General features: G+C 41.6%; 1 protein-coding gene across 1 annotated transcript in view; it reads left to right on the forward strand.

The window, feature by feature from the left end:
• Positions 1-421: 421 nt before the first annotated feature.
• Positions 422-15,155, forward strand: part of LOC135452696 (polycystin-1-like protein 2) — a 36,140-nt gene continuing 21,406 nt past the window's right edge. Inside the window, 17 exon segments of the mRNA XM_064723051.1 lie at positions 422-458; positions 461-871; positions 1,418-1,582; positions 4,161-4,346; positions 5,218-5,328; positions 5,751-5,898; positions 6,457-6,686; positions 7,327-7,731; positions 8,798-8,896; positions 9,616-9,665; positions 10,763-10,868; positions 11,461-11,668; positions 12,269-12,389; positions 12,641-12,782; positions 13,545-13,730; positions 13,885-14,030; positions 14,506-14,700. Of these exon segments, the coding sequence (XP_064579121.1) occupies positions 422-458; positions 461-871; positions 1,418-1,582; positions 4,161-4,346; positions 5,218-5,328; positions 5,751-5,898; positions 6,457-6,686; positions 7,327-7,731; positions 8,798-8,896; positions 9,616-9,665; positions 10,763-10,868; positions 11,461-11,668; positions 12,269-12,389; positions 12,641-12,782; positions 13,545-13,730; positions 13,885-14,030; positions 14,506-14,700 (2,946 nt within the window).

Genomic DNA, 15,155 nt, shown 5'->3' on the forward strand with positions numbered 1-15,155 from the left:
AAAGAGGCACCTCAATAATTATTAAAAACAAAACAATCCAGACTAATTAAATGTATCTAGAGAAGCAGTGTGTTTTCTCATCTCACAACTCCTTGTGTTTCTCTTTTTTTTATTCTCACTATTTTATCTCTTTGCTGTTGTAAAGACCCCCCAGCCTCAATGTTCACACAATGAAGCTCCTACATCCTTTGATGTAGGAGCTTTATCTCACTTTTCCACATGTCCAACAGTAGCATATATCAACTTTATCTTCTCTGCTCACAAGAAAAGCAATGATTTCATGTCTTCTCCTCAAACTGATCTCACATGGGATGTGACATTTGTACAATAGAGCTCACAAGGGTCAGTGCAGGGACTCAGCATCAGCACAACGCCCCCCAGGCACAATCGCAATTATATATTAGAAGTTCTGTTCTGTCCCATGCTCTATTGCTGCTGTTGTGGCAAGCAGCAAGGAGGAAGCGGAATGCTGATGACATGACAAGGATGACATCTCAAGCTTTTGAAGAAGGCAGCAAAAAGAGTGGTGTCCTGGTAAGCAAGATCAGTGTAATGCACAGCACTGGGCTGAGAATGTGGCTGGGGGTCACAGTTCTGATTTCTCTTGCCATGAGTTGGGCTGTGGAGGAAACAACTGAAGAAGGAATACCTTGTTCAAAGTACCAGCAAGCTTTCAACCATTCATGCTATGAGTTTGTTAGACTCCAGCAAACCTTCACAGGTGCCCAGAGCTGGTGTGAGAGAGGAGGAGGGCATCTTGTCTTTATTCAGAATGAAGAAACTCAAGAGTTCTTGCAAAAACATATTGCTGAGGATCAGGAATGGTGGATAGGACTGATCTCCAACTCCTTGCTGAATGAAACTGCTTATGGTAAGTGTTTTTTAAAATCACATCTTTAAAATTGTACCAGCTCATGATGCTTTCTTAACATGGTAAAAAATGCAGTAAGTCCCTTTGTAGATATCTGCTGAAAAGCCTCTTTTGTTGCTGTATATTCAGATTTATATTAAGATGTTTAATTGCCTGCTTCACTACCTTGTTGCACATTATCACCCTTTCCATTGGATCTTGGGGTAGTGTGAACACATGGTGAGTGAGAGCAGCTTGCTGAACCCAGTGAAACAAATGTGCTGGGTTAGGTCTCCAGTGGAAGCCAATTCATCCCACTAGGAAGTGCTGCAAGGTCTGATGCAAGGGAAATGGTGAAATCTGGAGGCTGAGAGCACAGGTGGAAATGGCAGTGTCTCCTTTCATGATTGTATCAGGTTCAATATAAAATGTAATTGAAGATCATTACCCAGCCTAAACCATCTCTGCTTCAGTAGGAGCAGGGCTACAATCCTGCTCTGCAGGCTCTGACTCTAATTGTGTTACTGTGGAAAATAAACATTCAGAACACAATTTCTCTGTTTGCAGGGTCAATAACTTGGCTGGACACTTCAAATATAATCTACAGTAACTGGTACAAGGATCAGCCATCTCCCTTCTCATCCATGTGTGGGTACATCCTGAAGAATGCCAAGTATCAGTGGGGTGTGACTGAAAATTGCAGCCAGGAATTTGACTTCATTTGCGAGTTTGGTAAGATACACAACAGCTGGAACAGTGAAGTGAGTGTGCTGTGATCACAATGGGGCATAAATTGCCTTGTTGCTTTCAAAGTGGCTGGGAAATAACCTCATGAATCTTTTTAAATGTGAACAAGCAAAAAGTCATGTAACCCCAGCAAGTGCTCTTTTTCCAGTGTGCTGATAAAGACCTGATCCAAAGAAGGAAGAACCCACAAATCACTGGGAGATGTAGGTGCTCAGCAACCAGACATTAAGGCCCAGGGTTCCAGCAGAGGGTTGATAAAATTGAAATGGATCTGAGAGTGAATATAATGTGTAGCTGTCCACATCTTCAGTGGACATTAGCTGGGTATGTTTAAGCATGGCTGCAAGAATAAACTCCTACAAGACCATAATATCTGGGCTAGGTAGGACCCATATGGCTGTACCATAAAAACACTCATTGATGTGTGCCAGAATCATTTCCATTTGTAACTGAAGCAAAAATACAGGCAGGCTTCCAGAGGCACCACTCCTTGAAGCCTGGAGTGAGCAAAACTGAGAACAAGTTTTTCTTGTTTCTTCTGAGACCCTTCCACCATGTGAAGTTCAAGGTTTTCCCAGGTTAAGGAAGCAGACAGGAACCTGTACTTCCTGTGCTCAGACAGAAAATCCACAGACATTGTGTCACTCAAGTTGTGACTTGGAACAAACAGTTCTGGACAGGAATGCTGGCAATATCATCCCTTGAAACATATAGATATGAGGGGAATTCGTGCTCCTCCCACTTTGCACAGGAGTACTTCAAACTGCAGCAGGAACTGGGGTCACAAGCACTGGAAGGACAGTCTGGCTGTGGGCTCACTAATATAAAATCCAACCAAGTATGCAAGCACAGGTTTCCACAAGCCCTAGAGCTGCTGCTGCCCTGTCCAGCATTCTGCTACTACTGACAGAAATAACAAGTTGTTCTGCAATAAGCAAAGCTAATGAAGTTTTGTTTCCTATCCTGAATTTCTGCTCCACATCCCCTCCCTACTCTCCTCAGCATTCCCAGTTCACCCCCATATCCCAACATGTCCCATCTCTGCAAATTCTTTTCACTGCCTCAGCTCCCTCCCCTGCAGCTGCTCCAGAGCTCCAGCTGTGTGTGCTGGTCACTTGAATTCCATGTCCATGGTATTGATGTAGCTCTTTCTCTTCTCCCTAGATATTGCATTTCATGAAATTTTAGGGTGTTGGAGGTTTATATCTATACATCAAATTTAGCTGAAGATGACTAACATTAAAAATGACTGGGGGAGAGGAAACTGGCAGACAGCACAATCCCTTAAGATTATTTTTCTTGCAAAAACAGACTAAAATTATTTTTCCATTACAGCCACAGTAGAACAACTGTCTGTTTGTAAGGAAACTATCATCTGTTACCATAGGATCTGACTGAGAGCCCATTAAATTCAAAGAGCAGCAATATCCTACACTACATTCATCATTCCACTACCCAAGAAAACAAGACCAGATCAAGGCAATTCTACCATTTGGTGTTCTGTAGGTTAGCAGTTTATTATAGTAAATATATATGTATCAAAGCAGGCTTTTTACCTAGACACAGACCAAGTTTTGTCCATCTTTGCATGTAAAAGTTGCTGAGAACAGCAAATACTGTGAGAAACCTGCTTATAGAGAACAAAAAAAAAAAAAAAAAGGCATGAGATAATGGTCCATACCAGAATTTACCAGCAAGTTATTTTTCAAGCTTATTTAGAGAGCTCTAATCTGCAAACTGATCATGTTGCTATAGTTACAGCCAGGCTTAGCTTTAGCCTTTAAATAACAATAGCACACAATTATTGCAGTGTGCACACACTGGCACTGTTAATCAAGGGACTTGAGGGGAATGATCCAAACAACAACGGGAGGACAATGTATTTAAACCTGGAACAGCTGAAACAAAAACATCCTTTTGCAACACTCCCATATGAGAGCAGTTATTCACATCCTCCTCTTCAGGGTATTAAGCAGCCTGATTACTACACGAAACTAAGAATTCTGAAAGATAATTAACTGTCCCAGATTAATCAAAGAATGAGGTGTATGTATTTAGAGCTATGACCTTACCCATCTGAGCAGTCCTGCTGAATGAAGTCAGTCAAATATCACACAGGAACAAAGGAGTCTCTGTAGCAGAAATGGGATCAGCTCCCACAGTTAATATGCAAACTATTCTCCAAAGCAATTACCTGAATATTATGCAATCCATACATCTCTCTCGGAAGTGAGGAGCAACTTTAAACCTTCCAGTATTTCAGGTCAGACAAATGCTAAGAGCTTTTCACAAAATACTATCTATTTTTATAATGAAAATATTTTTGCTTATTGAAAATGTCCTCAATATTTTAAGGCAGTAGAAACACATATCTATTAATTTTGACTTTCTAAAAATAAAAATATTTAATTCTTATTAATTTTCTTAAATTTTCTTAATTGTTTACATTAAAAGGGAGAAAAGGGAATAAAGACAAACAAAACAATATGGACATAGAGTAGAATTGTAGCAGGATTTTTCAGAAATTCAAAAAGGTAATATTTGGGTTTTTTTCTCCTATTAGAATCTGGCCAGAGCATCGCTTGTGATAATTCCAATGCCACTGTACAGTGTGGATCAGGAGAAGTAATTCAAATTGAAGAGAGCTTCTATGGGAGGAAGACCCCTCACTACTGTGTGTCAGAGACTCCTCTGCAGTTTGACAGAGATGAAGGCTGCAGCTGGCTCAGTGTCAAGGATGAAGTAGCAGGTGGTATCTCACAGCTTTGCTTGTCAGAAACACAAAGTGGTACCAAAGTTCCTTGTGCCTCAAATACTTTCTCTTTTTTCCCAGTAGAGTTTGCAAATGGGAAAGTGGATTGTTCCTAAAATGAAGGGAATCACAGAGAACTTGTGATGGGGAGGAGGTTGCTACAGGAGGCTGGATGGAAAGGAGGGGTTTTGTGAGGAGCAATGATTCAGAGGAGGAGAGGAGGAGCAAAAGGAAGGGTTTTGTGAGGAGTGATGATTCAAAGGAGGAGAGGAGGAGCAAAAAGAGGGATTTTTGCAAAGAGCAAAGATTCACAGGAGGGGAGGAGCGAATGAAGGGCGAGGGGTGTGCCTGACAAGGGTGTGGCTGGCTCCTCTTACTGTAGGAAGAAAATATGTGAGCGCACTGATTCCTTGACAAATTCAGTGGGATACACAAGGTTTGAGATGGAAGGCAACACATCCAGACAAACCTAACTCCAAAGCAGGAGGGGTGACAAGGCTGACACCCACGGGGACATGAGGGCAGGAGGGACCTGCTGCTCCCTGCCATGTGTCAGGCACCCACCCTGCTGCAGCCAAGGATTTGGATACTGAACAGTGACTGTGGCCTGACCCCAGGGAGATTCTTAGGGTTTCCAGCCAAAATTCAACAAAACACAAAAGCCTTTTTTGGGTACCTTTTCAAATTCAGCTTTGCTCCAATAAAATGAATTGTTGCTAAGAAATGCCACAAAATAAGCAACACACTAAAGTCAAAGTGATGTGGAAATTTGTCTAGAGATCCTTTTTGTTTCTCAATCATCTTTCATGTGAGCTGTTGTGGCAGTAAAGGAAGAGCCACGTGCTGATCTGAAACGCTCCCTTTGCAGGCCAGTGTCACGGGCTGCAGGCCTGCCAGGTGGCAGCAGATGGCACTTTCTTTGGAGAGCCTTGTCCAGCTTTGGGAAGCTACTTGTCAATTCAGTACCACTGCAAGGAAGGTAAGAGGGAGGGGGATGCCCACACAAGAAGCCTGTCCTGTTCTGTGCTGTAACACTGAGACCACGGATATTTATCTTAAAAATCACTGTTCCATCCTCAGGGAAGAAACTGGAATAGTGGTGATCACTGAAAATAGGCACAAAAATGTAGATTCCCTGTCCTAACTGAGGGTTCTGGGTAGAATATAAAGCCCAGAAATTCAGACATATAAAACATATTTAGATGAAATTATGTTCCAACAATAATTTTGATTACTAGTCATGGAAAAGAATCAGCTCCCTGTCACACCACTAATGCACACAAATTAGCAACAGTACCAGCTGTGGTTTGGAGCAGGCTGGCTCTCAATGCCTGAAAATAAATTGAATTTTGTAAGGAAAGTAGACAAACAGTGGCACTGAATTGTGATTCTGCTTTGCAGGTCTGCAGCTGGTTATGAAAGACACATGTTTTGTCTTTGAAAATATCACAGTCACTTTGATCTGGCTGCTATCACCTTACTCTGGGAACCTTTCCTGTACCATCAGCACTGGAGATGGTCACACCATTGATCCTTACTACCCTCTAACGTAAGATGTAGCCTTCATTTCTCTTCAGACAAGCAGTACATTTCATTGCTTGCATTTTATTGAATGTGCAAAGTCTCATAAATGAGATGTTAAAAACTAGATAGCTCAGTAATAGAACATACCTATGAGAGATTTGGATTCTGCAAAAACCTGTTTAGAAATCAAGATAAAATTTTATATGAAGCTGCCAACCACAATCTTTCTTCTATTATAACAAGGGTTTCTGATTTCCAAGACTATTAATTCCAAATCTTAAGATGCAGAATTACTGAAAACATGTCAGTAATTGCTAAACTATAAGCAAATATTATTTCTTTAAGTTTAAAGAGGGTTTTTTTGATAACAAAATATAACAAGGACATTCTGTAGTTTCTATTTTAATTGCATAGAAATCCTGTCTTTAATAGAGCGAACATTTTTCTGCTGCATTTAAAAATCAGTTTTCATCTTAGTGGTAGGAATGACATTTTGAATGAATGAAATTTGGGGATGTGTTATCTTGTAAGGTGAAAGATTTCCCAGAATGGTCTTTCACAACAAGTTGTCTTTCTATTCTAGCCTGGTCAGCAACCTCACATACAGGTACTCCTCTCCTGGGGAGTTCAGTGTTTTTGTGGAGTGCACCAGCAGCGAGTGGCACGTGATGGCCCAGAGGCAGGTGACAGTTCAGGAGCAGGAGGAGCAGCTCAGCATCACCGGGTGCTACAGCCAGCACGAGGCAGGGAACAGCTCCTGCTGCCGAACGCTCTATGGGGAGCTGCTCTGGATCCAGGTTCAGCTCACTGCAGGTGAGCATCCTTTCTCTGCATGGTTTAAAGGGAAGGATAAATATCATTGCCATTCTTAGGATAGAAGCAGGATTGTCATGATGCAAAATAATAATTCTCTTTTAGTCAATGCTTTCCCGCTAATTGTATTCCTGCAATTTTATTCTCTCAGCTCCCTTGGAGGGGTCCTTTCTCAGAGATATTTCACCACCTAAAGCATGAGCATAAACCCTTTTTTCCTATTGGCAAAGCTGATAGCACAAGCTTAACTTTAGTCACAAAAATCTATGTGATGCCAGTCAGAATATTTCTGTATTTGAAGTTAGAAGTTTCCTCTGATTAGAGTAAGAGGATTCCTCTCTGAGCTGGACACATTTGCTGGTGTACATTTCTTTCTCACTTCAAGTTCCTGGAAGCCACATATGTGCTGAAAAAAAATAAAAATCAGTAGTGTATGTTTGAATTCTCTTTTCAAAACATTCCCAGCAGAAAACACGCAATAGATTTGCATTAAGTCACCTTAAGTGACTTTATTAAAAATGACTGCATTGCTGCAGTGTTCTTGTGACTCCTGTATAAACACTGGAATGCTGCACAAAGCAGCTGGAACTTGCTGGCCTGTTGCACAAGCTGTGAGAAATTTTCATCTGTGTTTTTGCAGGCGATGGAGTAACCTACAGTGTGCTAGCAGATAACATGACACTGAGTGAATCCAGTGCAAAGGAAGGCTTTGTCCCCCATAACCTGACACTCAGCAGGGCCTCTCAGGAGCTGATAGGCCCAGGGATGCACCAGCTGGAGATCCGAGCATCCAGGAGCACGATGGCATCGCAGATCTCTGTGACTATTGCTGTTCATTTAATTGAGCCAGTGTCTGGAATTCAGGCTGCAGTGGCTTCCCACACTCTGCAGCTGGGGCAGGATTTGGAGGTGAATGTCTCTGTGTCCCATGGTGCCCCAGAGGAGCTGATGTTTGAGGTGATTGGATCCAACCAAAGCCAGCGGCACAAAGCAGACGGCCCTCGTGGGGAGCCGCGGGCGTACGGCGTTCCCGTGCCCTGGGAAGGTACAGAAATATCAACGCCTCCTGTGCTTCCAGGACAGCACAGGTCACACAAAGAGTCACAGCATCCTGGGCTAGGGGACAGTAGTGCACAGCTGAATTTGACAGCTTTTCTGACTGCTCAAAGTCTGCAGAGCAGGATGAACAGCACAGTCCTATGTAAGCGAGCTAAAATTGAAGCCGACAAATGGCTCTGCTCTGCAGAGTCAGAGCAAGGCTTCACCTGATTCTTGCAATGGAAAACACACAGTAAAGAGACATAGGGTTTATTTTTTCATGGCACCATCTGATTAAAGTACAAATGAGGACATTTGCTTGAATAGCAAAGTGTTTTCCTCCCATTTGTTCATTATGTTTCAAGTTTAGACTGCTCTGCATTTTACACTGAAGTAATTCATAATCTGAGGAGTTCTCAGTAGAGATGACAAAAAAAGGGGAGTTTTTCTGCATGTCCATTTCCAACACATAACTTTTCTTGGAGTTAATTATGAATAAACATTTTAGTAATATTATCCTTCCATTATTACATAGTCAAAGCCTTTAAAACGTGGAATTAGGCAGATTGTGCCTAAGAGTTAATTAACAGTGGCAGAAGATAAAAAAGTTTCCACCTCTAATGAGCTATTCCAGCCCCATGCCAAAGTGGGAACAGTAGAAGCTAATTATGATTTCATTTCATATTTTTAAATTATTCAATATTAAAAGTTTTATTTGTTCTCCCTGTACCCATTTGAACATCTCTTCCCCATAGGCAGAAATTTTCAAACAAGATAACTGCTGTCTCAAGATGCTTAAACTCATTTGGCCTCCAGTGTTTGTACACCTCTAGTTTCCTGTGTGATATCATAGTCAGCTGACAAACAATTGCATGACAAGGGCTAGGAAAAGGGCAGCTGAGTTATTCAGAAATTGAGATAAAGGGGAAAAACATTTCAGGAAAAGCCTTTCAGCAGTGGACACCCATCAGAAACCCTCCTGAAAACTCTTAACAGAAAAGAAGGGGATTTTCTTTACAAACCCTTTGGACTGGGCTCACTGCTACTCTTAACTGGCCCTTTTCCTTCTCTAGGTACTTATCTAGTGAAAGTGGTGGCCATGAATGACTTCTCCAACATGAGTCTGGATCTTGGATTCATCACTGTGTTGGCAAACAGCTCCCATAAAGAAGGTAATTACATTAATCTGACAGTGCTGGTTTTCACCATGGAAGTGTCTTTTTGCAATCAGAACATTTCATGGAGTGTTTATGGTTTGCATGTAGTAATTTCTTTCCTTCCAGCAACAGTGCTGAAAACTTTTGTGGAGGCTTCTTCCTGATGAAGGCAGATTCCCTGACTTTGATGTAGTCATAAATTAGCATCACTCTGTATATGTAACACATTGCACATTTGCTGTTTGTCCTAGAAATAATGAGTGAAGTTTATGGCTTGGGACATAGCTTTGAAACCAGAAAATATTTGCATCACAGCAGTCTCATAAATTGCTGTCACTAATGGCTTCTAGATGGCTCATCCTCACATTTACAAGAGCAGATTATACCAGAAATAAAATAACCTCAGCACTAATTGTATTGAAAGTTTTCCAGTGCTTTCCATCAATTTTCCTTTGTACATCAGTGAAACTCCACCACCTTCTGTGGATATATTTTGATTTATACCGTTATGTTTGAAGAATCAGGATCCTCCCTTTGTAGTCTGTGATGAGCTTGTTGTTACCATTTTACCCATTTGACTGTGCTGTTTGTCACAGCTCTGGATCTGATTCTTACAGCCCCATCTTTCACACTGTCACAAGTCAAATCCTGTGGATTTAAATCATATTCACTGAGGATGTCTGAAAGCTTTACAGGTAGCACTAAAATATTCTGTTCTTTTTTGCATTAAACAGATTTTGATATGGAAGAAAGCAGCTACAAAACAAATATCCCAAAGAAAAATGTAAGTATTATTTAAGAACCTTACTTTAAAATTGCTTAGAGATTTTTCTTACCAGTGAAAGTGCTGTATAAGACAAGGAAAAGAAGTATTTGCAGCACAGTAAATTATGGACTAGATGTTCTGTTCTCCATATGGTTTAACACAAAATCTATACCACAAGTCTTGGAGACAAATGTGTTTACAGGCATTCCATCTACAATGCATAAAAAAGATTAAAGAAAATGAACTTTTTACAACAACTCAGTTTTGGAAGTTAAAATATGTTTAGATGAACTTTTTAATTCATCTACTTGACTAATGTAAACCTCTCTCTGGAAAGTGATCCTTCAAGTAGAGTTTAATATATTTTATATGGCTCCCAAGTGTTTTCTGCTTTTGTATTGGAGTGTTTAAATTATTTTGCAATGAAAAATCTCCCAGTTTTTGGCAAACTAAGAAGTTAATGATAAACCAATTGCTAGCAGCTGTCCAAATTTAAATAATAAAAATGCCAGACAGAATATTTAATAATGTTAAAAGTCTAGTTTTTAACAGTAACACTAGCAGACAGACATCTGCTATGGGAGATATACTGCTTCACAAGAAGCCATCATGCTTTACAGATTGCCTGTGAAAATATATTGCATCAGAGGAATATAAATCTAATCCACACCCAAGTTTATCACAGTTTGGTACACAGAAATACAAACTCAGCTACCCCTTCTCCTCTTTGTTTATAGCTGCAATGTATCCAATTAAGATAAAAAAGGAATGCACCAGAAGACAAGTGGTTGTTCAAGGGTTAGAAGTCTTGGTCCAGATGTGAAGGTTTAATAGGAATTGATTTCCTAAGTACCTAGTTCTGAAAATGGGAGCTGCACTCCTAAACCAATGGGAGAATTTTGCCACACAATTTTTCTGTGCTATCTTCTTCTATTCCCATTGCTTCTACTGCCACACTACCTCTGCTAAGAGAAAGATTATATAAAGTACAAAGCTGCATCCAGTGATTCGGGGTCTAAACTTTCAGACCTTTTTCATTATAAAGAAGCAACATATGTATAAACATGTGTTTATTCATGTTTGTGTTCTAACTGATGCATTTACTTCTTATTTAGGATCACAAAATATATATTAAACCAAGTCGCCATGTGGATCCTTTCACAACTGTTACACTTGGCTGGCCAGACAACAACAATAATTCCAGTTTTCTCTGGACCTGTGGTTTGTGCATTTCCTGAGCTTTTTTCACCAAGTTGTACTTGATGAGTAACAAACTCACTGTTGTGTCAGATCCAGTGTTAAAAATTTGACTTAAGGATGCTTCATTTTGTGGCTTTAAAGTTTGTTACTCAATGTACATGAAGAATTTCCTTCTACCCAACCCTAGTTTTGGGACCAAACTAATTATGTATATAATATGGCATAGTACTCCACTTTGTCTTCTCCCAAAGGTTTCAGTTTTTCAAGATCTACCTGTCCTAAGCTTCTCTCTCATAGCCAAGGACTAATCCCAAGTGACTTACACAGGCATTTTCAAAGTACCTGTGTCTCAATAAAACAGCAATAATTAACATTAAACATGATGCAAACACATTTCTGGCTGAAAACAGAATTGGGATTCAGGCCATCTGTGTCCTATCCTCATAATTATCCCTGACCTCACACATGACTTTGGAAAAGCCTGTACTCTGAATCCAGATTACCAACTCTTTAAATTGTGTTCAAGAAATTTGTTTCTAAAGCTCTTTGAAACTTATGGCAGGAAAGTCCTTTATAGGCTGCTGTTCTAACCATAAAGGAAATGTTTCTGCAGGAGCTTGCTGGCCTGCCTGGAATGAATGTGTGAAGCAACAGATAATCCTAATCAACCAAAGTGAGGTGCAAATCCCACCTTCCTGCCTTCCTCCTCCGAAATCAGCAGTGACTGTCAGGATTACTGTCCAAAACCATGGCAGTGAAGAGAGGCAGGATGAGCAATGTCTCTATGTGACTGCAAAACAGGAACTGCAACTGGAAATCAGGTCTGGTTTGAAAGCCTGGCATTCACAGGTTAATATTATTACTGCACAAGCATAGTGCAAGGCCACAGTTTCCAATAATAATGATAATAAAGTAGTACTGTACTTTTAGAATCATAGAGAACTAGAATCACAGAATGCTTTGGGTTGGAAGAGACTTTAAAGATCATCTTGTTCCACCCCTCAGTCATGGGCAGAACACATTCCACTAGATCAAGTTACTCAGAGCTCCATCCAGCCTGGCCTTGAACACTTCCAGGGATGGAGCATCCACACCTTCTCTGGGCAACCTGTGCCAGGGCCTCAACACCCTCACAGTAAAGAAAACTTATTGTTCTAAATCCATTTGTGCCCTACCATTATAAAAAATGCTGACCAAATAAGTCTTGCTGCATTTTTCAGTCCATGTTTTTGAACACGATCCTTTTACAAACTGAAACACATTCTTCTGAAAACCACTTAGGGTTTTTGACCCCACTGCAGTGTTGGAAATTGCAATGTATCAACCTCATTGAAACAACAGGAAAAAATGCCATAAGATTTGTGTGAAATTTCTCCTAGACATCTCATACTATGTGTAACGCCCATCTTACTTCCTTGCAGGTGTGAGGCAAACTGCAAGCCAGTGAATGTTAGTGATGAAGTTGTTTTGAGTGTCTCTGGACAGGAGGACTCCCAGGCCATATATTATAACTGGTATTTAGATAACACATTCCAAAACAAGGTGAGAGCACCAGATTTGTCAGAAATACTGCACTGACACAAATAAATATCCACAAAGCCATATGGCCGCAGAGGGGTATTTTGTCAAGTGATGCTTAGAAAATACTAGTGAAGGTGGAGACAATGGGTGCCTGGATTGGGAGGGGTTACAATGAAGGGCACCAAACTGCTCCCCTGCTTCTGCTAAATCACAACAGAAAGAACAGCAAAAAGCCTCTACTGCCATGTGTTCTTTTCTGTCTGATTTTCCAGCCTACAACCCTCCCTCTAGCCTGTGGCCTGACTGGTTTCCAGCAGCACTCTTTGAATTTGCTTCAAAGCAACTCATCCACGTTGAGAATGAACAGCTCCTTCTTGCAGACACAGGGAGAAGCTTTTCAGATTAAAGTAACAGGTAGGGGCTAACAAGGTTTTTAGGGTTTACAGAGTCCTTTGAGATAATCTCTGCTGACGTGACATCATATTGATGTCACACATGCATAGCCTCACTGACAAATATGAAGGTAAATTAGTCCACAAGTTGAAAGTGTTACTTTATATGCAAGTTCTTTAAAATAATGAGGATATAAGTTTGTTCTGGGGTGTTGCATAGCAGGAGAAATTCAGTTATCTCACTCCAAGCTGTCAATAACTTTGTTAGGGCTCACCTGAAATAAAGTTATGCTAAATGCTTGATCAAATAATAACACTTTGCTTTATAATCAGACATTAACATACTGGAAATTGTTCTTTTGTCTTATGGTTGATTCAGTAGCAGGATTTAATTGCGCGTTAGCCCAGCCTGCTGTGTGTGTGCCCGACAGGCAGCCCGGTGGGCACGATGCAGACCCGGTTGCTCTGCACGATGCAGACCCGGTTGCTCAGTGGGCTCGATGCAGACCCGGTTGCTGGGTGGGCTCGATGCAGACCGGTTGCTCTGCACGATGCAGACCCGGTCGCTCAGTGGGCACGATGCAGACCCGGTTGCTCGGTGGGCTCGATGCAGACCCGGTCGCTGGGTGGGCTCGATGCAGACCCGGTTGCTCAGTGGGCTCGATGCAGACCCGGTCGCTCGCTGGGCTCGATGCAGACCCGGTCGCTCGCTGGGCTCGATGCAGAGCTGCCCCAGGCTCTGCTGGGCTCACTCCTGCCTGACTCCTGCTCCCTCCCCTCGCAGGCAGGACCCAGCGAGGTTATGGGGAGCGCAGGTTCCTGCTGAGCACCGCGCCCCCGCCCTCAGCCCCCGGCTGTGCCCTGAGCCCCGAGCGCGGCTCGGTGCTCACCGCCTTCAGAGTCTCCTGCAGCGCTCCCGGCTCGGCCAGCCCTGGCAGGCAGCTCACCTATTGCTTCTATGTGACACCAGGTAAGTCCCCAGGCCAAGTGTTTGGCTTCTCCTGACAAGAGCAGAGGCACAACCCGCCCTGCTTTGCTCACGGGTGAACACGGCCTGAGTCCCCTGCTCTCAGAGAGCAGGAGGTGTCTCTGTGCTGTCCCTGACCCCTTCTTTCCTGTTTCAGATTCTCTCCTGGATTGTAGCCCGGATCCTGAACTCTTCCCAGTTTATCTTCCGCTTGGAGAAGAGGAAAATGATTTTATTGTACATGTAAAAATTATTGTTAGCAACAACTTTGGTGATACCGTTCAAACAAATGCTTCAGTGAAGGTACACAGTAGAATTAATTAGTTTCAAGAACTCTCAAGTGGATAACTAACCCATAATTGACTTTTGGAGTTTCTTCCTCTTTTAGATGTAATACTTCCTTCTGAATGTGCCATAATCACCATTTCTCTACCTAACGGAGACAATTCTCTGTGTGCTCAAGGTCAAAAGATCTTCCACTGCCCTTTTTTCTAGAACAAAAGCCTATAAGAATTGTTTGTACATTGACTGAGCAGTGTAAGCCTATTTACTGAGTCTGGAATTACTCTGTCCAGGCCCCAAAAGCCTCCTGCTTCTTCCCCAGTGCCACAGTACGGAGATCCTTATCAGGCCATTAAAAAAAAAACATTTAAAATGGGGAACATGAAGTTTTATGTCCCACTCTACCTAGGCTGTGATTAAGATGATCATGGAAGCTGTTCAAAGAAAATTATAACAGCCTTGACAATGTTGAGAGCATATCTGATTCCTTCACCAGGTTGGACCTGCAGATGTGATGGAGGGGAACCTGACCCTGCAGGCTGTGGTATCTGAGAAGGCAAACACCATCCTAAAAGATGGCAACAGCAGCATGAGTCTCTTCCAGCTGTACAAGTCAGTCACATCTGTCCTTAATCAGCAGAGCCAAGAGCAAAGTTTTAACATGTCTTTACAGACAGACACACGAAAAGAGGTCAGCAAAATGCTTTCTTGCAGTAAAATGTCATATAATGGACTCTTCATATTCTTTGACAGTTCTTGTGTAATAAAAAGCTCACATATCACCACTTGAAATCAATGAAGGTTTCAAGTTTCGAGCATCTGTCTCAGTGTTTGGCACAGGTCTCAGCTAGTTTTCACTATTTGTCTACATAAATTATTTGTTTTATCATTCATCAGTAAAACAGTTAATTCTCAATTGTTATTTCATTAATTTGAACTAGTTAATCTAAACCTAATTTTCCCAAGCAATTTGAATATCAAATATCAATAAAATGGCATCTCCAGAGGGATAACTATCCTATCTAATTTCCCCCAAAAGCACTAGATGGCAGGTAATTTTCTTTAGTCCATTTTAGCCACCAGTTGATGTTTCAGTCACAAGCTGATATTTGTACAGTGCTTTGAGTGCCTCAGATGAAGAGATCT

This window comes from Zonotrichia leucophrys, chromosome 11 (assembly GCF_028769735.1).
Source record: "Zonotrichia leucophrys gambelii isolate GWCS_2022_RI chromosome 11, RI_Zleu_2.0, whole genome shotgun sequence".
Taxonomy (NCBI): Eukaryota; Metazoa; Chordata; class Aves; order Passeriformes; family Passerellidae; genus Zonotrichia; species Zonotrichia leucophrys.